The sequence below is a fragment of the Strix aluco genome, chromosome 1, assembly GCF_031877795.1.
Source record: "Strix aluco isolate bStrAlu1 chromosome 1, bStrAlu1.hap1, whole genome shotgun sequence".
NCBI classification, from domain to species: domain Eukaryota; kingdom Metazoa; phylum Chordata; class Aves; order Strigiformes; family Strigidae; genus Strix; species Strix aluco.
In genome coordinates, this window is record NC_133931.1 from 21,323,797 (window position 1) to 21,349,384 (window position 25,588).

General features: G+C 34.8%; 1 protein-coding gene across 4 annotated transcripts in view; it reads right to left on the minus strand.

The window, feature by feature from the left end:
* Positions 1 to 25,588, minus strand: part of ZFPM2 (zinc finger protein, FOG family member 2) — a 314,505-nt gene that overhangs the window by 221,018 nt on the left and 67,899 nt on the right. For all 4 annotated transcript variants that reach the window (XM_074811866.1, XM_074811594.1, XM_074811689.1 and 1 more), the window contains one exon: positions 14,546 to 14,647. In XM_074811866.1, coding sequence (XP_074667967.1) covers positions 14,546 to 14,647 — 102 coding nt within the window. The remainder of the gene's footprint in view (positions 1 to 14,545; positions 14,648 to 25,588) is intronic.

Here is a 25,588-nt window from a genome sequence, read left to right on the forward strand (position 1 = left end):
CATATGAAGTAAATTTATTCAGATAAATAATCTCACTGCCTCTATCTCACAATGCATTACCTATAAGGTTAATTAAAACCAGTATATATGGAATTGTTTTATTATTACAAATATTACATAAGGAAGGCAAAAGGTGAACAGTAGGTAGTGTCTGTACAAAAGAAAAATTGAAGAAATAAAGTCAATGAAAAATATAAACAGGATGGGCCACAATTAAGAAACTCACATGGAGAAAATAGGAGTTATAAAAGGATAAATTTTCTTTTATTCCCCTTAACTGCTAAGATAAGGTTTAGTTTATCAGCTGATGCTTGAGAAAATCATCAAGCAACAGTCATAATTCTAAAATACTGCTTGGACTTAGCTAATAATTAAAACAATAGCCAGTAGATTCAACTGATATCCAGAAGAAACTAATAGCCACTGATGCTTCACACAGGTTATTTCAGAATACACCTTCAGTCAAATTTATGGCACTTTTTAATAAAGAAAACCCTGTAAAAGATAATTTTAAAAAATTAACGGTTTCCTTTGAGAAAATATTTGTCCTTAGGAACATTTTGGACATTACATATGACAATCCTTTTCTATCCCTGGGCAATAGTATAACATCGACTCCTCTCAATTCATAATATCGGTACATTCCTATATATAGTTACAGCAAATAATATATATACAGTTACAGCAAAAATCTTATTACTAGCAAATAAAATAAGATCAAGACTCAGATGCATTATGCCACCCCAAGACTGTATTTCACAGCTGTAATCAGAGCCATGAAATATGATTGGGTTTGTAAAATTAAAAGAAAAAATAAAATTGCAGAATCCAAATGAGTTATCATTACCAAAAATAACATATTATGTAAAACTTTACTACCCCACCACTGACAATGAAGTTGTTGTGAAATGAAAATGAACAGCTGCCTCAAGATTTAGCTCCTACTTCTCAGAAGAAAAAAAAAAAAATTCAATTTAAAAAGTATATATGATTCAAAACATCTTGTATATTAAGATAAGTATTTTAATAAAAAATGTTTTAAAATAGGAAGGAAGTTAGAAAATCAAGCAAATTCACAAAACAATGTTCTTAATTAACAAACACAAGAAGTTACAATTTGAAGTCCTTGTTTATTGTATTCAGAATTCTGGGTCTTACTGAAATAATTTACTCAACCTTTAAGGCCCTTTTTACTTTGTCAGAGGAGTGGAAAGGGGCCTTTAGCATTGCTTCTATTTGCATCCCTATTAATTTATGCAAGCTAACAGTTTTTGAGTACATAGAAAGTACAATGATAAAGGCAGCTCCTTTCTGGAAGAGCTTCTGACCTAAGGCCGCAGTCCTACAAACACTTACATATGTGCTTAACATAATGCATGAAAGTAGTTCTTTGTTTAATGGCATGCTCATATACATAAAATGAAAAGTTTGTAAATGATTTGTAAGACAGGAGCCTAGAAGACCAAAAGCGTTCTTCTAAAAGTAGATTTTTTTTTTTCTTACTAGCTGGAGAGAAAAAAAAAAAAAACCACAAAAAACCAAACCACTTATTGATTCTATCTTCAAATGCCGGGTTAGTCTGGAAAAATAAATTTAAGCATATATTTCTTGCACTGTTCTATGAAGTCTTTTTCTTGGAAACTTAAGATATTTTCAGATGCTTCAAAGTATACTTGTTGCCATCTCCCATTAATAATAAAGTCCAGGTGGATGAACATTCCCCTGGAGACTATGATTAACAGTCTTTCTCCTAAAAAGTAAGTGTATTTGTGAGTCTTATGCAAATGATGTATGCATTCATACATTAACTGGTCATTAATAGACTAGGTATTAACTCCATTGGCAACAATGTGTACGTTCCTATTTACTTCAACAGGACCAGAAATTTTAATGATATATTTTGAGATCCTTAAAGACCAAGTTTGACTACCTTGACATAAAATAATAAATTTCTGTCGTCTGTTCAAATTTAAATTATCATAAGTAATTGCTGAATTTGGGCATATAGCTGTCTACTGGTATCCACAGCACTTAGTACAACATTTCTGGAGAGAAGACAATGTTAAACTTAGCGATATTTGACAGCATGTTACTCTACAAATAGTCCCTGACATCCAGAGGCCATCACAGGAGTGATGAGTACTCCAACTGAAGGTGGCCATGTTAGGTTACAGCAGTCAGCTTCTGTATTTGGTATTCTTTATTTATGCATACAGACTGCTTAATATAGATAAAGCAAAACTCTGACTGCTGGTGAGCAAAATAAAGTCATATTTCACAGTTATGATGTCATCAAAGGACTATATTTCATGGCTATAACACCTTTGCAAATATATACATAAAGTGGTATCCCCAAGGAGCACTACTTGCTAAGTCTGCCTGAGGTCCAGCAAGGTGGACCTCCTTAAATTCCATTTAATGTACATTAAGATTTGAATATCAAGGAAGTCTAAATAGCCTGAGGGTAGAAAAGGCATTCTGAGTTTCTTTCATACACTGTAGCATACTTGCCATATTACATGAATTTTTCTATATATTATGTGCTGTGTTATCTTCAATACACTCTTTTTAAATTTCAGCACACTATTTTCCTTTTATGCATTTATCTGTGCATATATGCTTTATATATTTTATGTAATTACAAAATTACAACTCAAGTGAATCTCATATAATATATAAACTATCACTGATGCAGTCGCAGAATTTCAGATCTTGAAAATAGAATTTGATTGCTTTATTCACTCTAAACCAATATCACTGTAATATCAGCCTTAAGCAATACGGGCTGCTAAAATCATTTGGTTCCATTTTTCCAAAAAGGAAAACTGATAGGATTATTTTCGTGATAAATTAATTTTACCATGTAATTGCAATTATGACTTCTAATTAATGAATGGTTTCAGCCTCACTAACTAGGTCAGCATTTTTCTTTTAAAAATACATCATTTTTCTCTTTAGATAAGCGTCATGATATGTCCAAGCTTTGGGGAAATGCACATAGCATTTTTATAGGGCAATGATCCCAGAAGCTGAGAAATGGTGGAAGTAATATGACATTTCTTTCTACATATTCAAGCCATTTTTTGTCTCTTTTACAAGAAAAATTAAAAAGCAAGCAGATGGCAAAAGGCTTTTTAATAAGGAGGATCACCGTTTCTAAGTGCTATTAGAGTATTATTTAATTTCTTGACTAAGTCTCCCAGTATGTAGAACACTGAACAATGTGAGACCAATGAATCAGTAGAACAGCTAATCTATTGCATCATGCTTGCCATATGCATATGACATTGTAGAATATACTGACAAGAGGCAGAATTCAAGGAAAACAGGTTTTCTGTAATCAGATGTATTTCTGCAAAAAAAAATATTAAAAGAACCTGAAGCTTATGCATCATGTAGGACAGAGTCCAAGTCTCCTCACTGTCCATTGCTCGGTCAGATCACATGTTTCAAGGCACTGTGCAAGAACATTTCTTCAGTGTCCCCTGATGTCCTCTGGCACATATATGCCATTTTAAATTCTACATTGTTCATCTCCCATTCACATCCCTGTCAACAACCTTATCACACCGTTCTTTGATTCCAGATGATTCATGCATTGTGGCATGAAGATACAGAAAAGAAAATTAAGGAAGTTGTAACTATTAAACCAACGATTAGCAGGACAAGATGAGAGAAAAATAATTTTCTTTGAAGAGGCTCAAAATTTGATGGCTAAAATATTATGGATATAGTAATTTAACTAAATGCTAGCTCCTATTGGGCTACAAGACATCAAAATATCTGTTGTTTCATTGTAGGTTTTTTTCCTTTATTGCTGCTTGGAAATAGTCACATATTTAGAGAGCACCTCTTAAAGAAAATTTCCATGAGAAGTTGAGATCCAATATACACCTTGAAAAATAGTCAATATCAAATGCTAAGCAGTTCTGTAATTGGGGAGAAAAGTTTTTTTCCTGAGAATAAGTCAATAAAAATTATAAAGTACAAATCACAATAGTAAAAGTATTAAGTAAATAAAGTTTAAAATTATACATACTTTATCAAATCATAAGAAACAATATGAAGAATTTACAATGGTGCATTACACAAACATTGAAAACAGGACTGTATTACACGTAAGAAATCTCTCAGTGAGTGCTTATCATGACTGCTGTCCAGATAGTCTCATTTTTTAAATGAGAACTAGTATGTATTTATATATGCAAGCCAAAGATTTATGAACTGATTAGTAGTTTTGGCACCACACCATAAGTATCAAGCTTCAGATAACTCAAGGTTTTTTTTCACACAATGATGTCATTTGAAATTCAGTCTCCTTTAAGAACCACCCAGCCCAAAATGAATATATGCAACACTCTGGAACAGTATGTCCATAGTATACATTGTATTGTCTTTCTAAATTACCCACAATAATCCATCATTGTGGTTTTATGCTGATGAAGCATCTTTAAAATCAACGCAACTACACTGCCATAAAATCAAAGAAGTACAGACCTGAACGAGCCCACCTAGAGAAAAAATTCAAAATAAAATATTATTTTTACAGCTTTATCCTCCATCTTTGAAATATACTAGCCAATATTTTTTTGTAACACACATATGTCAATGCATAATCCCTCAATACTCACTTAAAATTATGTAAAATACTGGAAAGTTTTTCTATCTGTAATCCCCAAGAATATGCTGTGAAGTCAAATATGGTTGTTCAAGTTTTCCAGCTTGAACACATTGCTTAACAGTCTTGAGGGAGACAAAGGAGAGCAGAGGAAACAAGTAAGATGGGACAATCTGATTCATTTTTTTCTGTTACATATCATAAAAGATGCAACAGATACACTGGACTGGTTGCCAACAGTGGCAAAACAGGCATACACAAGCATCTACCCCACGAATATGATTTAGTATGCTATAGATTAAAAATAATTTTTGGAATCAGCCCTGATTATTCAAAAGCATATTTGGAAAGCTTTGAAATCTCTGGGGGAAAAAAAAAAAAAAAACAAAAAACCAGGAGATCAGCTGTCCTCTACACAGCTGCTTTAGAAGGTCTAAGCTAGTTAGCTGAATGCAGGAAAAATTAGGAACAGTGGCCACTGTGCAGTTACAGCTTTCCAAACATAGGCTTTCATCCTTATTACTTCTGCCTACCCAAATATCAGCACAGGTATATTACTAGTTTTACCTCTGGGCCATACTTCAGACAATTTGGTTCTGGGGTTTCTCACTGATGCCATTAACATAATAACTAAACATTTTGTAACTAAACAAAAATGAGATCTGATGCTGTTAAGACAACCATGCTTACTTTTGCCATGTTGGTGAATGAGTGCTGAGTGATTGCATAAAAGTTTTTTGTAGCTTTTCTGTATGATGACCATTATTGCACTTTACAAAGATCATTTACACATACCCATGTCTGAAGCCTACATCAATGAGAGAAAATAAGGTCTACTATTCAATCCATATCCTTCTTTTGAGCATGTGATGGTAAGGCACCCTAAAAAATGAAATGACATAATTAAAAATGTAAACCCAAATGTGTGCTAAGCTGGTGTCACTGAGCTAAACACAGATACTGAGAAAGTCAAGGTCAGAATTGAGAGGAATTTTGTCCTTAGGACTCTGTCGTAGTCCCATGACCACAATGTTCAGTTTCCTTTTCTGACTCTGGACCATTCTGTACTGTGTAATTTTGTGGGTAAATACTAGCATCCAGCTTGTCTTTCACACATCACATTAAATTTTTTACTCTCATCAAAAAGCTAGGTCTTTCCAATAGAGGTACAATGGTTTCTGTGATAATGTTTTTGTTGGTTTAGTTATATTATTACAACTTTTATGTTATGATGTCTTAAGAGAGAGTAAATAAAGCAGTTTTCAAAGCAGTAGGAGGTTTTCAAAGGGGTTGAAGGAAAATGTATTTTGAAAATAAAAATATTTTCTTTAATGATACACTGAACACAGGATACATCACTGAAACCAACTGAAACCTGCCAATTTAAGAAACAAAGTCACTAGCATCTCTCACTAGGTGTTTGCATCCAACTGCTGGACTACAGCTTTGTGCGTTAAATAACACTATATTGTGTATATAGTTCAATGTATTAACACATCCGTCCTTCAATTGTTCAAGCCAGTGCTGCTATGCAGTATTCTTCATTCTTAGCTGAATTAATGGGAAAAACACAACAAAGAACAAAATAGTTGTGGACCAATTACATGTCCCTTTTGATTCTCACCCCATCTGTTTCCAAAACCAGACATTGTTTCCTAGTCCTTTGCAATTACCAGGGTGTTATACTGCCTTTATGACCAAACTACGGTGGAGACAGCTGAAAAGTGCAAAGCTTTCTGCCAGCCTCTGCAGGTCCCTTGGTGCATGAAACGACAAGAAACAATGTATTGTAATGCAGATGTTCATTGATTCCCTGCAGAATTTCACAGACTAGGAGTCCTTCACTGTGTGACCTACAGGGATTTGTACTTTACATAATATCCACTATATAGCATATCATGTCCAAAGCGAGGTACCTAGTGAATCTGATCAGTCGTCCCTTGCACATGCCTTTCCCAGCTATCAACTTTTTTCAGAGAACAAGAAGTCTTTTGTGCTTGAAACGTAAATGCCAATCAAAACAGAATACATTTCTAACATGTATCACCTTTCATTCAGAGTTCAATGCCTTTTACGAGTCAGGCCAATGTTCTTGTCTCATGCTGGACATACACAAGTACAAAAGAATTTAGGAAGATACCGTATCAATTTCAAGTCTACCTAGTCTAGAAACTTGCCCACGTGCAGATTAAGATGGTTTCCAACGAACAATTTACACCTAACACACCAAAAATGAAAAGCCTTGTGATGTCAAGTAAATATTTCATAAATGGGTAAATAAAGGCCCACAAATAGTAAATGAATACCATCAAACTAAAAACCAATAGACTTTAAGGTTTTGGATAGTTTCACTTCTCTGAAGCATTTTGACTAGGATAAATAAGAAGTCTTGCATTTGAAAACATTCTAAAAGGCTAATTGTTTAAATAAAATTAAAGTTTTCCAAATGTGAAATGTACACATGAGAAAACATTACTTCTACAGTAGGTTCATTTCTAAAGCAACTAATTTTGAAATTAAATTTAAATTTACATATATATGTTAACTGTGTGAAACAATGATAAGGAAATGGCATCCCAACTGACAAAACAGTTGGAATGCTTGACAAGGGCTCCAATGCTCAGTGATGAACTCGCTGCTTTTTGATATTTTAAGTTGCAAGTCAAATGAAGTAATGCTTATCTCCAAGTTTACAGAATCCCACTATATTTGTACCTTGGATCATGAAAGATATGCTACAGAAGTCACCATAACAAGTGACGTCAAGACAGAAAATATCTTAGTTTTCAAAATTTATTACTGCCTATTCATATGATTTTAGGGGAATTGTAATACCTCAATTTTCTCTTTAAGTCTTGGTGACCACTATTTCTGGCTAGTGGGCATCATTTGATTTTGTCAGGTGTGACCATAAATGAAAATTCTCCCTATTACTTGATTTTACCTATTACACATGCTCAGTAGGTCATGCAACAGCCTGTTTCCCACAAAAAACAAAATGGCATGTGGGAAAGGTGACAGCAAAGGTTTGGTTGCTACTTCCATGTGAGTTCATACAGCCACTCTCACCTTCTCATCTTTCAGGTCCGTACAGGGAGCAGTCTGCCAACAAGATCTATTGCCTTGAAGAACAGCTGATTTTTGTTCTAAGTATGTCTGTTAAAGGTAAAAGAAGGGTAACTACATGCACCAAACAAGGGTTCTGGGCACTGAGGCCGAATACGGCCATATTTACATGCTGGGAGACTTCCTTGGCCTTTGAACAGGTGACTGCACACAAAGTACCTCTGATGAATGCTCCCTGCAGTGCTTTAACTTCTGCACCTTGTGATCTAGTTGGGAAGACTGTCAGCTGGCCTCAACCAAAATCATGTCAGGGACCATTTTAACACTTCCCAAGTATACACTGCTCAGCTTCTGTCACTACTGAATTTACTAACACAGGTGTAGCCTATTTTACCTTATAGTTCTTAGCCCTGCATCTTCTCATTATGAGACAGAAATGTGCTCATCACATGAAAGCAGAGAAGTGAGGCCCTGAGAAAGGTCTGCAGGAGGAAGTGGCTGCTACAGCCAGCAGAATAATTCATCAGTCCCAGCTGGTCATGGCAAGATGGATATCCTGGTGCTCCTATAAATAGTCCCAGGTTATACACTAAGAATGACTTTTAAAATATATCTAAATATCTGTTCCTAACAATCATTTGATGATATAAGAATCTCCTGTTACAAAAAAATGGGGCAGGGGAGCAAACCTCTAGAATTTGTGGTTTTAGCAGACATTTGGTACTGAGTCCCAGTGATGTATGGATGAAGTCTGTAAGTTATAGGCACTAACTATACCATAAAGGTCAAACAAGTTGAATATAGTTCAAGAGTACTTGGGGAACAATGGTTTTAGACAACCAGACTTAAAATGGAATGATGCTTTGCAGAGTTCTGCAGATTGAGTTTCAGGTAATCAACACAAACCTAGGCTATGCATGGAAAAGGACTGGGAACATTACAGTCCATGAAGACTTGGATCAGTTCTGTATACAAGACTGAAAATTATTTGAAGTCCTGTGTTTAATACACAGGTGTGGTAACCTTTTAAAACAGCTCCAGTATCAGAACCCAAACCACAAAGACAGGGGTCCACTAGCATTTACTTCACCTACCTTAATAGTATTCAAGTGTCAAAACAACGCCTGCAGTGCAAGGGTTAACTTGATGACTATTATGCCCTTACTTTTGCTATTCTGTGACTACATGGCCTTCTCCTAGTTCCAAACTAGTGATGGAAACTGGATCAAGATCCACAGAAATCCTCCCCTGCTCCTCCAAGGTCCACTCCCAACCCCCGTTATGGGAGCCCAGCTCTCTGCTTTTAATCCAATATCCACTTCACTACAGAAGATTTATTTAGACTGCTTCTTGTTTCATAAAGGGCTCCAAAAGTCTGTAGTGATTTTTGACACTTTGTTATAATGTTCCTATGACCCCCCCACCCCCTCCTCACATACCACACCACCACCCAGCCTCATTTTCATATGGATACAAAGCATCAGGATAAAATGATGGTTCATTATAGTGGTACAGAGCTCTTATCTTCATCCGGCAAGAGTCATTTCCTTCCAAAGATTGAAATGCAAATGTGAAAATTAATGATAACTGCATTATCTGATAGCAGAGATAATACCGATTCACTGTCAGAGTAACACACAGTCGTTCTATGATTTCCTCTGCTTCTTCACAATATTCTTCTTACTGTCAGACTATATCTATGGTTAACTATGTTTCATGGATTTTTGTTAATTTACATCAAATAGCATTTCCAAGATCTTATATCTACCACATTTCCCCAATCAAAAAAGAAACAAAATCAGGACAGTAATCTCCAAGTCCTTCTTAGACTGATTTAAAAAGAAAGAAAGAAAAAAAGAAAAGAAAAAAAAAGAAAAAAAGTAAAAAGGGAAAAAGAAGACTATCGTTAATGTCTGTTTCTGTCTTGCAGTGGTGTACCAACCATTCCAATCTATATCACAGTTTTGCTTTATAACCCAAACTGTTTATAGTACTACTAAATAATGCAGAGTAAACCCAACAATCAATACATATTTACAGTGATCCTTATGAATGGTTACAGGAAATCTATTCAGAAAATCTTTTCAGACTACCTTTTATAGCAGGTAAAGATGTGAACCTGACATGCCAGATGTTCACTACAACCTTTCTGATTCCCATCTCGCTAAAGCAATACACCAGAATTTACATGAAAGCCTGTTTGTCTCTTTTATTAAGCATTAACAGTATCATAGTTCAATATATATTTTCTGATATTTTTCATAATACCAGTCCTTTAAACATTCTACTGTTTCTTCTCTAAGCCTGTTTCAAATTTTAACATCATTCTTGAAGTGAATCTGAACCCTGTTTCAGCATCAAACAAGACTGCTAACCAGAGAAGCAAGGTAATTTAAAATCCCAAACATATGCTTTAGCCACAACTCTATCTTTTGAGCTCAACCCTGGTGGCTCACTAAATACCAAGACCTTTTTGGGCACGCTGCTTTCTGTAGTAAAACTTCTATTACCTTCTTGTAAGCACATGACTTCATATTTAATTATACTGAAACTAAAATTTTGCTGCAGCTAACACATCAAGTTATTCAGATCTGGCAATAGTAGTACCTATACATTATTCAGTATTTTCTTTTGATTGTGAACATATTGCAAAGAACTAATATACTTTAGCTCACCACTAGGTATTAAGTTGGTTTTACAAGATACATGTTTTTCCATAAACCTATACAGATTGGCAGTCTTACTAAGCCCCCTTTAATAAAGGGTCTTTACATCACTTATGCCATTATTCCCAATGGGATCGCTGTCATGTGGACAAGTCTGTCATTACCCAGACCAACCTTACTTACTGTTTGTGAATACATTTATTTCCTCTAGTATTCAAGAATTTCCAAATCATCTCAAAACTTTTTGAAAACTGAGGAATGATGATTAGGACAGCTCCTAAAAAAGGACCTAGCTCCTAAAAATGTTAAACTGTCAGACTGCTTAAATTAGCTAGAATTTAGCAGGTTTAGCACATTGATCAGTTGTTGATGGAACAGAAGTACAGTCATCACTTACAGCCAAATAGGTTTTCCAGCACAAATATGTTTTAAGCAGACTAGAAATATTGAAACTACTCTACCCTTTTCCCTGTGCCCTGTAACTATTAAGAGTCCTGACTTGTAATAGATCAATACCAATTTTCTAATTATTTTTTTCTTACCAGATTTTAAAATGTCATCTTACTGTTATTAATGAAGCTACTGATAGATTTTTAGTTACTTTTATCTTTTTTTCTTTTAGCCAGATACTACAGTTCCTAACATCTGGTTACATTCACTTTTTTCCCCACTCATTTTAAACTTATATTTTTCTGTTTTTTAAAATTTTCTTCTAGATAAAGTCAACATTGCCTTCACTTTTATTATAGCTTTTGGAAAATCTAAAAAATTGTTCTTAAACACTTTCAAGTTATACTTCATACATTTTCATTCAAATCTTTCTCCCTTTTGGTACAGTTTGTATTTGTTGTCTCTTAAAATGACAAGTACAGTGGACTGAACATGCATACACCAATACAGGCATGATCACTGCATGGTAAACAAGCAGTAATTTCTAATTCTGTAAACAATTTTTCTTTATCTCTCAAGATGGCATAAAATATGATTTCCTTATATCGGGTTCAGCAGTATTTTAGTTGAGGGGCCTACTATCTAAAATTTTCAGATTTTAAGAAAGTTCTGGTATGGAAGCATGCAACCTCTAAGATATTTCATTCACAGTTCCCCAAGTTTAGGCAGTTTTTGTTCTTCCATAGAACAGATATCCAGTAAAAAACAGAATGATCCTATTCTCTCATGTGATGGATGGTCTGTAGAAGACATGCAGGAGATCAGTCTTTTGTTCATTACATGTGAAAACACTGATCACTGGCCTCACATGCACTGATATCCTAGCAATATTACAAAGGCCATAGAACTATATACATCTACATGTATCAAGGCATCCATCTGATAGCAAACAGTGTATTTAACATTGTAAAATGGCCTCTGCTTCCATTTTTAAAAAAATAAGTCTTTTCATATAAAATTTGTTTAAGCCATCTTGCTTTACAGACTTTTTCTATTCTTTGGACTTCTGCTGTTGGCTATAATGGAAAAAGGATCAGGTCCTTTACAGTGTGTCCATGTACATCTATTACCTCAGTTTCCATTATTTCAGAGTAGTCTTCTCATTATAAAGAATTTTTAAATATGAGGACAAAAAAAAAAATGAAGAATGAACACAGTTTACAAAACATTCAGGTAACACTCAAAGTGACTACACAGAGTAGGCATTATGTCTGCAATTCCTCGATGGTCAGCGAAGGTCACAAGACTGATCCAAAAGATTGCTTCAGCAGAAACTCTGTGAAGCTAGAGCACGTTTAACTTCAGATATTTCTTCATTAAAATATTCTAATTACATAGGCTTGAGAAGGCATGTGAACCATTTAACAATGCAAATTTTCAAACAAAATAAAACTCTAATTAATGCCAGAAGCTTAATTTTGACTTATCCGTGAGTAAGTTGTTGCTAATGAATAACTCGCAGAACTTCAGTCCCTGGCAACTACTGGCTCTGAAAATAACAATATGTTCCCTTAGTGCTAAAAAAAGAAAAAAAATTAAAATAACAAAACAGCTCTACTATTTATACGAATCCTTGAGTTGTCACAGTTCACATTATCAGTTGACAGCAACTTGTATCATGCAGAACACAGCCGTTGTATTCCGAGAGCGCTCCATCTCAGTAAGGAGACCAGAGACAGACCAGATAACAAGGAATGTATGGTCATCTGCTCTTTGAGGTAGCACCTTTACTATGAGTTGGTAAAATTCTTGAAGAAAAGGTTTTAATGGTTCTGTTTGTGCTGTGCAAAAATATGTTCCTAAATAAGAAAAACATTTCACGCTTTGTTTTTTTTTCAAAGATCTGAAAGAAGCTATCTTTCTATTTCATGGTAAAAAATGATCTTCTGTTCATTGTTTCATTTTCTGTATCAATAAATTAAATTCATTTCAGAAAACATGCATGATGGGGAGTATGACATGTAGTATGTATCCATGCCTTTCTTCATACATATTATATCCTTGTAAAGAACCAGTATTTAAATAAAATAGAGCTGCTTATTTCATGTAGGTGGTCATCAGTTTTCTGAAGTCAGAAGGAATTTTCCCAAATTCAGCTTTGATTTCCATCTTATCCCATGTCAAAGCTATCAATAAATATTACCAGAAATACACACATCTTACTGTTTAACTGAAATTTTTTCCCAACAAAATAAAAAATACTCCTTTCACTCCATACTGTCACAAGATATCTCTGAAACTTCTGTATAAGGTAGCTCATATAAAAAGTAGCAACCACCCACAAAATGCATATTCAACTATGTTGAAATACACTGAAAACAAAAAAGCAACAAAAAAATTACCGATTTCAGACAGAGTTTATTTATAATTAAATTAAAAACAAGTTATATGTTAATCACTGACAGCATTTAAGTCTACTATGAAGCTGGAAAAGGCCATTCTCCTATACCCAAAGATGTCTTCTGTATTATTTTAAATATACTGTAGTGAATTATAACACTAAATCTTGTTTTCATATAATACCATAGTGCTTTATATAGAATATCAACTTATTTGTGCATTACCATTAAAAACATTTTAAATGCCATCATAATAATTAGGTATACTATGTCTTCATTTTTGTTTGCATTATATTTTCCAGCTACTGGTTTCAGAAAATTACCATTAGTTTTGTTCTTCTCTTCATGAAGAGCATACAGTAATTTGAAAAATCAAGCAAGGATGAAAATGTGATTGAAATACAGGAATTTTTCTAATGGAATATTATTATTGCATTATAAATTATTGATAGGACACTTCTGGAACTCTTTTCTGATGTGCTCATCCTTTTTAGGGAAAATTTCCATAAGAGATACAGCTATTCTGAGAGTACGTTTTGCTTCAGATGTACGTTTTCCAACAGCACTATTAAAATATAGTCAGCATAATGGATTTTTAAGGCCCATTCCAGAGTCCATACCCATGAAAACATTGCACTGAATTCAACTGCAGAATTGCCTAATTGAGAAATACAATTTACCCCTTTGTCTTTGGTACTTTTATGGTACAACAGAGGTTTAATGTATTAATATTGAACAGATACTTGGAAAGTATTCCCATGCTACCATCACATCTTGTATCTTAACAATGTTATGCTTGCACCATCTTCACTGTGCATAATAGAAAATGCTACCGTGAATTACTGTTTTAATGTGCACTGACTGCAATATGAGTTTCTCTTTCAACTGAAATCAATGACCAGGTGTGCTAAATGATTTCTAACAGGCTAAAACAGGTAAACAAAGTTCTTGAAAATGTCAGTAGACACCATACCTATTTTTTAAGCAACATGTTACTAAATGTTGGCACAAAGCTTGAGAAGAGACGCAGGTGTTTGGTTGGTCTTGTGACCTCAGAAAACAGAGCAGAAAAACTTCTACCTCAATATAACCATGGAACTGAGAACTTACTGATAAATTTTAAACCTAAAATTCTAAGAAGCAACAACATTTTCCTTTGTATCAAGCAGGTACATAAGGCATTTTATGTTGAACAACTTACAAAATGGTACAGCCAAAACCATATTTTACTCAAGAACTTTATCTTAGGACTTATCCATCAATATCCTGGTCTCCAAAGGAACATAAAAGAAATAGCTCATTAAAAATCAATGCAAAGCATAACACATCTACTCAAATAATAACATTAAAAAATACTGAATTCTAGCTTAAGAAATTTCTCTTGGCTTTCAGTTGTTCTTTCCTACCTGGCCCATCCCAATCTTCAGTCTCCACAGCAAGCTGCCCTGGTTTCTCTGACCTTGCATCACCATCAGATTCTGCTGCCTCCTGAATGCCTTCTTCATTGCCTGAAAAAACAAAGAAATACAGTATTGACATCTTTCAACAGTGACTTTTAGGCAGAGGTCCTACAATATCTAAACCACTGCTTACATGCGTAAGTGAAAACATACGCATGTCTATAAACAGAGAGCAAATGAAAAAAATATATTAGACACATAAACATCTGCGAGTTCCCAGCGATTCAAACAAGTCGTGAGTATCCAATCCTTCCAGTTCTGTGGAGAGACAAATCCTGGAAATCAGTGTTTACTCCATATGCTTAAAAAACAGAACCACAACTTGCACCTAATTCTGTAAACCAACACACAAAAAGTCATTGTTTGTACACAGCTTGTTACTGCCCAGGAACATATGCTTTCAGTTAAGTGTTTTCTTGAATTGACACTTAAATGTTTCTTATGCATTGCACATTAATGACACTCAGTACAAAAATATGGTCCATTAAACATTCCGACTTTTCAGGCAACTAGTGGAAAGGGACCCTGTGGTATTTCAGCATTTAAGGTATTTGACCTTAAAGGTCATAATGTACCAGCAAGCCCCTATGATCATTTTCTTCTTATCAAGCTTTATCTAAAGAAATGCAACATTTCTGATGAATTTTAGAATTTTCACCATCCAGAAGTACCTGAGAACGTCTGTCTGCCTTCAGTATTATCCATGACAAGGTTGTACATAGGACACATGGAAAATTATGATAAGGTTAAATTTTTAGAGATGGCCATTTAATTTTTATTTGAAGAACTCCTTGTTGAAAGAGCAGTTATTTCAGTTAAACAAAGATCCTAGGCAAGCTCCATGCAAAAATACTTTGAAATAACCACTACAAAAAATTACATTGAAGGTGAGCGGTTCAGGTATTAACACAAAATAGTCTGGCCACAGTAATGTGTTAAATGACATCTCCAAGGGCTATCCAGGTCAGTTTTTTACTATATTTATATTTTTTTACTACTAATCAATCCAAGAATCTCTTGTATAGGAAGACAGTATGAAGAATGGAAAAAAAATGTATAAAATTCACACAATTAACTACAGTAGTCAAATAGGACTGAATTATGGTTTAAATTTTTTTTAGCAAACTTTTTAAAACTGTGTCCCACAGAAAAGCACTAAAAAACAAAAGCTGTGTATTTTAGAATCTGAAAATCAGACTGTAGAGTTGACAACAGAAGAGCAAGGAGTAAAAAGCACAGAAATTAAGCAGTAACTTGTAATTTTTTTCCCCACTCATGATAACAAAAGCTTTTATTAGCAACATAGGTAAAGAAATGTGATTACAAGAAACCATGCCAGATGCCCATACATTATCACTGGAGCTATATTTATACCAGATAAGATTGTGACTTAGTGTTTTCAAGTACATGATTATATACAAACACTATAAAGTATTAACTTCATGTGCACATGTAACATCTTGTAATAACACTTTCTTCCTTGCATTCATACAAAACCCAGTTTTTCCAATCCTAAGTATAAAAGCCTGGTAAACTACTTCTCACACAAACACAATACTATACTCACTCCAGACTTCAATAACAAAAATATAGTTTGGTGTATTTGTAGTACTAAAAATATAGTCCAGTGTATTCACAGGCACTTAAAGCTAAAAGACAGCATGAATTTCTAGTATAATTTTTCTGTTAAACACACTGTACAATTTTACTCAGGCATTTGAAGTTCACATGCTTCAGTTCAATCTGGAGTTGCATTTCAGAAGACAGTCCTAAATACTCACATGCTGAAAAAGCTATCAAGTTTCTTAGAAGTAGTTTTAGCAATTTTTGGTTGCTACCCAAACTACCCTATTTTGAATTAGCATTTGTATAATTACTTTGTAGTAACCAAACAGAGCTCTGCTTTTTCTGGGTGGACTGAAGAACCTACCAGATATTTTTACCTTCATATTTCTACCTTCTTAGCTACTTACAGCTGCAATAAACTGCTCTTTATTGGAGATATTCAAAGGGTAATTTTCCAAGGTTCAAACCTGGCAAGATCAACTCTAGTTTTCTCCAAAATGTTGGAAAGCACTTCATGGCAAGGGCAATTCTGATTATGTTTCTAACTCAAGCTGTATAATCACCATAGAAAGCCCTTAAAATGTTCTTTGCATGGAATTTTTACACTAAGAAAATGTTTTTCTTCCACTGTAAACAATAGATCTCTATGGATTAAATCAGGACAACAACAATATTTAGAAATAATAATTATTTTAGATAGCGCTCAAGCATGGAAAATTTTAGCTCCAAAATATAACATTTTTCCAGGTTATAATATATGCAAACCTGGTGTTAGCATGCAAATTAAGCATTCTTTCCATCAATGCAACTAACCAGAATTTCAGACAAACAAAACTATTAGAATTGAAAGAGGAGCAGAAACTTATGTGAACAGATTGGGCTGAAGGGCAAAAGAAGGACAGAATTACAGCTAAGGTATACAACCTACAGCACACAGTAATTAAGTATTTGGGAGCTGAGGAAAGATCTGAAAATGTATGTTAGCAGATGGCTTAATTTTCATTAACTTGCTTTTTCGGTGTTTCGTGAAGTACGGTGTGACGTGTTTTTCATAATCAAGTTTTCATGAATTAATTCATGTTATGTGAAATAGAGTAGAACAAAATGTGTAGAATTTACATTAAGGAAAACTTTGTTTTGCATCTCTAAGTATTTTTAATTATTTTCACTGATAATTATTTTCATTGATACTTATTATTCACCAACTACCAAGTCCATGCATTACACACCTGAAATATCACAACACTGATTTCTCCCGTTCCCTCATACTACTCTCCCTCCATACTGAAGCAATCTGCTTGTGAAACCAGCAACCAATACAGTACGGTGGATTTCAAAATCCATCAGTGAAGCAAGTTTATCCCAGGCTCAGCTGAATGTCAAGGTCAGATGCAAATGGACAACCAAGCCAATCCATTTGGTGCTAGAGACACTGCAACATTAAGAAGCCAAATGGAGGCTTAGCACAAGAGCTGACAACAAAACACATCTCAAGCTTTTTTCTTTTCTTTCCCCTTAATGCTACTTTAGCAGCTAACATTTCTTTAGCACAAAGGAGTTAATTTCCTTACAGATTTTGTTTTCTTTCAATTGTTTACTCTTTTTGTTCATTCACTATTTTCCAGTCTCAATAAGAATATTTTTTTTATAATTGTTTTAAAACTGATTACATTTTTCTTCAATTTATAGGTGTAGATATTTAATTGGATCCAGGACATTATTTTTTTTCTTTCTTCAAAGTCAAATCAAGTGCTTTTTGCTTTATATATACCATTTTGCTACTAACCTGTTTATTCCTTTCTAATCCCATTGTTTTGGTTTTTTCTCATGCTTATTTCTTCACTTTGTTGATCAATTACATTTTGTATTTAAGTTAAAGGAGAAATAACTTTTTACCATCAACACCAAAGAGTGGTATAGAAGTACTGGCAATGATAACTGCACTAAAACGAAGCAAAACCTGCTTCTGTTACAGTTTTTCCTTCTGGAAACTAAGACCAGTAAGTGAATTCTGATCTCTAAAAGAACATTACTGCATGAAAAAAAGACTCATATGAGCAAAAATCTATAATATTATATAGTATGTTTAGTCATGAGTTAATTAAGTGTACTGGACTTTCAGCTATTTCTCTATATTTGGTATTAAAGCTACACTTTGGGCAGAATTTATCTCCTCTAACCTTAGATGTCTGAAAGTTAAGCTAGTCCAGACTACTTATGTAGGCACTCCTATAGACAGGGTAGAGAGAAACCTCTACAATGACTCATCCTATTCAAGGATGCCTGAGATAGGACACCACTCTTGCTGTCTGAGATGGTTGAAATGAATCATCCTCTGATAAACACAGCTTACACTAGGAACCTATCCTTATCCAGCTAAAGTTGGATGAAACAAATCTCTGCCTTACACTGAAGTGCTGAATACACAATATACTGCTTAACTAAGAGAGAAAAAAGTCTTATTCAAACAACTTGAATACTGTAATATGAATAGAATTTTCACCTCGACCTTACTCTTTCTTAACAGCAATAACTGCTTCTGTTGCTCTTCAAAATCAAAGTTTTTAAATGTGATTTTTAATACCCTAGTGTTTATCCACTAGATGCAAGTGAACACATTAAACCACTGTAATTCAAGGTGGTACAGTTCGTCAGGGAATCTGAAGAGTGTAAAAGAGACATATTACCAGAAACACAAGAGGGAGAACTCTAACATCTCTGACAACACTGACAAGTAGGAAAAGAGAGACTTGAATATTAACAAGTAATTTCACTTTAATCTTTTTAACAAATGAAAGACTTCCCAATTTGTACTTAATCAGCTTGTACCACAAGTAGTTGTGATATTTTAAAGAAGCACATGGGTTAGCAGTTCTTCTCAACCCTGCTGTTTTAATCCATGTTGTTCCTATCAGTATTAGGGTCTTATAAAAAGTCTTGTACAATAAAACTATTGAACTTTCTTGACTAGGAATGTTATAGCAGCTGTTAGTCACTTTATAATGTATTTTGCAATCAGCTAAATCAACAAAGTAGTTTTAACAATGAACAGTTCAGAACTGACAGATCTACTTTCTTGTTCACAACTGCTTATCACAGCATAGATATCATATATGTTTGCCAGGTGCTTCCTATAGTTAGGATACCTTCACAGAAGCCACTCACAAAAGATAAGGTCATAAAAGAGATGAAAAATGTGCAAGCTTCATACGCTCATGGTTTTATCATCAGAAAAAATAGCTTTGGGTGAAGGACTATACCAGTCACAAACTGCACACGGCAGCTTCTATTAGAGTGAGAGAACATTAAAAGTTTGAAATTCAGTTTATGTTCATTCTTTCTGGTAGCATAAATGTAAACCTAAATTGTTAACATCCTAATACAGCTGTTCAGAGTGAAACATCACTTCTCAATTATAATAAATCAATTCAGAAATAAATTGTTACGAAGCCTGTAGCATTCTGTACTGCCAAAAGAGAAAAGACACGATGCAGAGACTTGGGGAGTCACTCAGTGTAGACTTCAATTCAGCAAGGAACGTAACCTTACGTATGTTAACAGGCCAGTGCCACTGGTCATGAAAGAGTAGGCTTTCTTGGGGACATGGGGGAAGGCACCCTCTCCTTCTTTCTGCTGCAGCCTATAGCAGCAATAATTTCAAATCTGACCAAAAAGGGATGAACTAGATGCCAGAGCTTCAGGAACTATAAATTAGCATTGAAAAACTGTCCTTTGTTATTTATCACAATGCCTACGACCAGTAACACAGTTTACACACAGTGATAATCTTGCTCTTGAATCCTAAGAAACACACTGTAAGATGAGAATCATTGCGAGGAACCTCTCTTCAGAAGCAACACATAACTTTGAACAAACCATATACCACTTAAATACAAATACAATGTACTTAATTCATTCAATGTAACTTACTTTTTGGCAGCACACACTATTCTTAATACCAATGACATCTAACAGGACTTAACTGTCCTTGTGGATTACCTCTTTTTAAAGGACTCTATGTATATATTTAACAAGCAGAAGTCTCTAATTTTAATGGCAATACAAGTTTTCAGCAGATATAAAACATTCTGGGTATAAAACACATGTAAATAATGCAAAAAAAAAAAAAAAAGTCTTTATATAAGCTTTTGGTATGGAAATAGAACTCTGAGAATAAAGATACTAAATAAATTGTGAAGGATGTTTCCATACTTTGCCATATTGGGCATCTGGTATGAGGACAAGGTACACAACTACAGTGGCTACAGTGTCATGTAAATGGATTTATTCTACAAGCCTTGCAAGGACAGAGGGAAAGAGACAGAGACATCTGGTGCTATCACTGCCAGACTCATCTGGTAGTGAACTTATCACTTCATCTGATGTGTATCAGAAATCATTTCAGTGAGGCCCACCAAAGTCAGCTGAGACATCCTACTCTACAAATACAGTAAGTTTGAGCAAAATCTGGCCCTCATATGATTGATTTTCTAATATACCTGAAAGAAACCAGCACTTGTACATGTTAATCCACTGCATTTTATTTCAGATTATATTAATCACCTCATACTTTGCTTCTTTGCAAGTAATTATTGTTTTCTGTCATGCTGATTAACAATCATAATTTCTCCTGAGATAAATCTCATTTGAAATAACTGTATGTTTCTAGTTTCTATTTGCCCTAAGCACTCTTAAAATTATTTATCCAGCAAATGTCAGAAATAAAGCACTGTCTCTTATCCTAACTTTTAGGAAAGGTCTGTGAATATCCACGTGTGTGCAAGCTGTTAACTCTCCAAAATAATGGTACGGAAACTATTTTGGTTCATATTAAAATCACCACTTTGATTAACAAATGACATCTTGACACAATGACATTTCAGCACAGTGATCATATTAAAAAACAGTGTCAATTATTTCTAACCATTTCAGCTACAACACTTTTCTCCTGGGATAAGACACTGCTGTGCAGCAAGCTCATCTAGACTGAGTCTGGCTTTCCGCTTTCTCTAAATGTTTGATACATTCTCATTATCACACTGTTTGCTTTTAAAGTCCTTTCATAAAAGGATCATTCATTCAAATGTATTACCTGCAGAACAGTGAAAGTGTTCTCTAAATTGTATTACAGAATTTTCTTCTGAGTTTTATATTTATCCTAATTTTTAGGGAGCAACTCTTGTGGCATCAGTACTACAAATGATTATCATTCAGATATACCAGCTACCCAAAAGCTTCCATAGATATAAAGGAAAAAAAAAGAAAAGAGTCTTGCATATTTTCAATCTTTCCCCATTAAAACTTCAAATACAAGAACTCTATTAGACATATTCAAGTACCAGCCTGGGGTTCAAACGTACATAGCTCTAGGCACTTGATTAGAAAGGCAGCAGAAGCACATTTTAAAAGATACTTAGTCACCCCAAACTAAGACAGCTGCTTTGTATAATTTTCAAAAATTATTTCAATAGAAATCAACAATCAATGAGATTCTAAAACACCCTGCAGCAGAACAGAGATGACTTCAGAAACACTCTAGCAAGTTTCAAACTCTAAGTCTGAAGACTCTTCTGCAAGCTGATATTTCAGCTTAATTAAATAACATTTCTGTTCCTTCCCCACTGCAGAAATACTATGTCTCTTATCAGAATTCTTCATCCAACCAAGAAAATCTCTTTTTATAACATGCAGTTGAAATCATTATCATATACTCATCCCATTTTCATGTGATTTCCACACAGTGCTACATAACAAGTAGCAATATATATCTGTTCTTACAAAGCGAAATTTTAATTTACCTTGTTGTAAACAGTTTGATGCTTTTATTTGAAATAATCAACACTCCAGGTGCTTCAATATCAAAAGCAGCCAATTCCCTATTGCTGAAGGTATGTTTCTACATACAGGCTGTATTATACATGGTTTTAAAGATAGTCTAGACTTCTATGAATCAAACCCAAGAAAAAGACTTAGCAGTCATAAATAAATGATTCTTTTTCTCTTATCCACAAGAATCTATCCAGCAATAATATTTGCCTTATCAATATTTATCCAATGATGTCATAAATATGGCATTTGCTCCATTTATTTTTTCTGATCTTTTCAGAGTTAGCCAATATCCCCACTGCTGACTTCTACAGTACACAGCCTGTAAGCAAGTCTGCTTTATGGACCCAGGTTGACAACAATTTTTCAGAACAATGTCTCCGAACTGTTCAAAAGTATTCAGAATTTTTGTGTTAAGAACATCAAATTAGACAATAAAAGGCAAAATAGACCTTCATTATAAATAAAATTAGTAACATGTATAGTACACATGAACTAAGAACATGTGGTGTAATTTGCCATTTGTGCATTTCATATTTTAAAAAAGATTCCCCTTATTAATTTCCAATTCCTATTCTGTCAAATTTGAGCTCAAATCTAAGTCAATCCAAGTTCAAGTTTTCTGACTTTCTAGAACCACTTTGTAGCCAAATAATCCCTTTCCTCATAGCTGTGATAGAATTCACAATTTCATTGTTCTTAAGAAAACCAAAATATGCTGACTGAAAAGGCTGGAGTTGCTTTGATAAACTGCTTAAAGTTGAGTAAGCTGTTTAAGTGTTTCTCTGACTTTATAATTCTGTACAGTTAATGTTTTCTATTTGGATATATGTATTTATTTTTTGAAACATAGCTTGTTAGTTTCTTTTTGAGAAACAGTTTTCTGCTTGATAACCAATTACTTAATTTACCGATTAAAAGAAGAGTTTGTTTGTCTAACTTAGGTCCAATTTTTATCCCAGTAAAGTTGATGTTAATAGCAACTGGGTTTCAGTTGAACTGAAAATATGGCCCAAGAGGCTTACATATGGGATAGCAGTAAGTAGAAAAGAGCGTAGGATAGACAGTCTCATACTTGTTATTCTGAAAGCCTTTCCATGCTCTCAAGTGAGTGGTGAAAAAATTCACTCAAACCTTTTCAGGTATCTCCTTTCTCTTCTAGCAAGAAAATAGGTGGTCCTCCGAGCTCCCATAACAGGAAAAAATGAGAAAGCATGAGACGTAAAGCACTAGGTAAATGTTGATGTTCAGAAGAAAAAGGTCTCCTTTCATCCTGCCAGGATCCAATCTTATTCTGACTTAGCATCCTTCAACAGCTATTATCAGAGAACCCCCTTCCTTTCTTTGTCCTTATTCAGCATGTGACAAAAAGTATGGAAAAGGCACGGGATTCACTTGTTTCAGCTGAATGGGACACAGATAAATGTATGGGAACCCTCTCTCTGGAGAACTGAGAATCCAGCCTAGGTTCACAAACATACACTATTGTGTTTTTGGAAGGAGTAGCACTGTGAGTTCTTATGCAGATTGTTATCCTAGGAGATGAAAATACGTTGTCACATATACATGGCCTCTCCTGTCTCTGCTTACCAAAAGAATTAATGTGTCCTTCATTTACTTGGAAAGCTTACATAAAGAAACTGTAATGAATTAAACTAAATAAAAAAAAAAAAAAAAAAAAAAAAAGGAATATGAGCTTCAGGAGAACAGAAGTATTGCCAGGGAAAGATAATGTCAGACGCGGGGGGGGGGGCGGGGGGGGGCGGGGGGTGTCTGGTGCCAAGCAAAGCCGAGGGCTGTGCAATCACCTCTATCAGTGCTCTATCAGTGTCTACACTCCAGCCAAATCCAGAGAAAACAAGGAGTCAAAGATTCAGGTCAATAAGCTTATAGGCGATTTGCACAAACAGCTCCTCCAGCAAGGTAAAAAACAAAGTCATATTGGCTTTCTTTTTTATTCCTTCTCTTTGAACTCCCTGGTCCAAACACACCCTGGAAATGTCAGTGTTATATGCAAGAATTTAAAGAGCTGAGCTTCTTAATCCCGTTAAGAAATAAGAACAAAGTTGCCTGTAAAGATCTCCTTATTGAGCTCAAAGTGATTATGGTATAGCTGCCTTATGCTGATCCTACTTCCACTTGCTATAGCAAAAGAGGTAGAAATTTGTCATGAAATCCACCACTGAAAAGGAAAGAAACATTATTGATTAAAAGGTTTCTGGTTAAAAAAATTAAAAAAGGAAAGAAGAAAAGGCATAAATCTACTTTTAGATCCAGAAACAGAAAATAGCAAGCATATTGTTAATCATTGTATGTCTAACACGAAAAAAAGCAAAGAATATTTACACAGACACACACAGGCATACACACACAAAGTCATACTCCAGAGGAAAAAGGGACACACAGAAATCATTTTCACGGTGTTAAGAGTTTGGCTGGTATTATAGATGGTAGCATGATAGCTTTGCACATGAAGTATGAAGGGAAAGATTAATGCACAGAAGAACTTAGCTTTGTATATGCTTTTTCTTATACAAAGAATCACACTGCAGCTGTTTTCCTGAATCTCAAGCCTGGCTGCACAATCAGGTCACATGGTTTAACATAAAAAATTCTAGTCCTAAACTGGTCTGGCAGGCTAGTGACAAAATACTGTACATGAGCAGAAAACCTCCAGCAGGTTCTGAGCTCATCCTACCCTGCCCAAGCAGAATACAAACCTACAGCAGCAGGTATACACTCAACATGCAAAAGCCCATATATTCCCTAAGTTCTCGCTGATTTAGAACTGTATATGAGATTCAGACAGCACTGGATTCCCCTCATCCCCCTCGTCCCCCACAAATAAAGCAATGTATCAGGAACTGCAACCACACAACACTACTCTGATTTGCTAAGGACATACATAGCAGTTTCTGCTACAGATCCTAAAAACACTGCATCATGAAACAATCAGTCTTCATCCCACCTTAGGTGTCCCCCATATCTTCCTATGTCACCAACTGAAGCACAGTTAACAGTGGGAAACACAAGCCATTTGCCTTCCAATCAGCCACCAGTAGGGTTATGGCCACTGCATCTCCTTCCACTGACGGTTGGTGCCAATTCTGCCTTGTGATGGAGTTAACTATGAGAAGCCTTACAACATGAGGAACAAACACAATAGCTGTATTACAAGCAAAGAATGGGAGAATTCAACAAAACTGTCCTGGTAAGCATGGCAGCAAGAAATGGATATGTATTCTTTCTCTAATTATCAGATAAGTACGTTTCTCCATTTTGCCTCTTTCTTCTGGAAACAGTCCCACATTTTCTCTCTTGATTATAGTCCTTCCTCCATTTTCTTCTCTTGCCTCTTTCCTTCTCTGAACACAGCTACTTAACTATCTACTAATCTCAAGTGATCTCCTCATTGCTCAAGGTAACTTTGCCTTTGAAAGTTAATCCCTCATTGAACACTTCTGCTAAGAAGGTCACAAGGAACTGTAATTTGTTTAGCCAGTTCCCACCCTTATGAAGTAGACAAGGCTCCTATTCTCCTTGCTGTTTTCAGAGAGGAAGAGGTGTCACCTCCATGGGAGTGATGCAAACATTCCA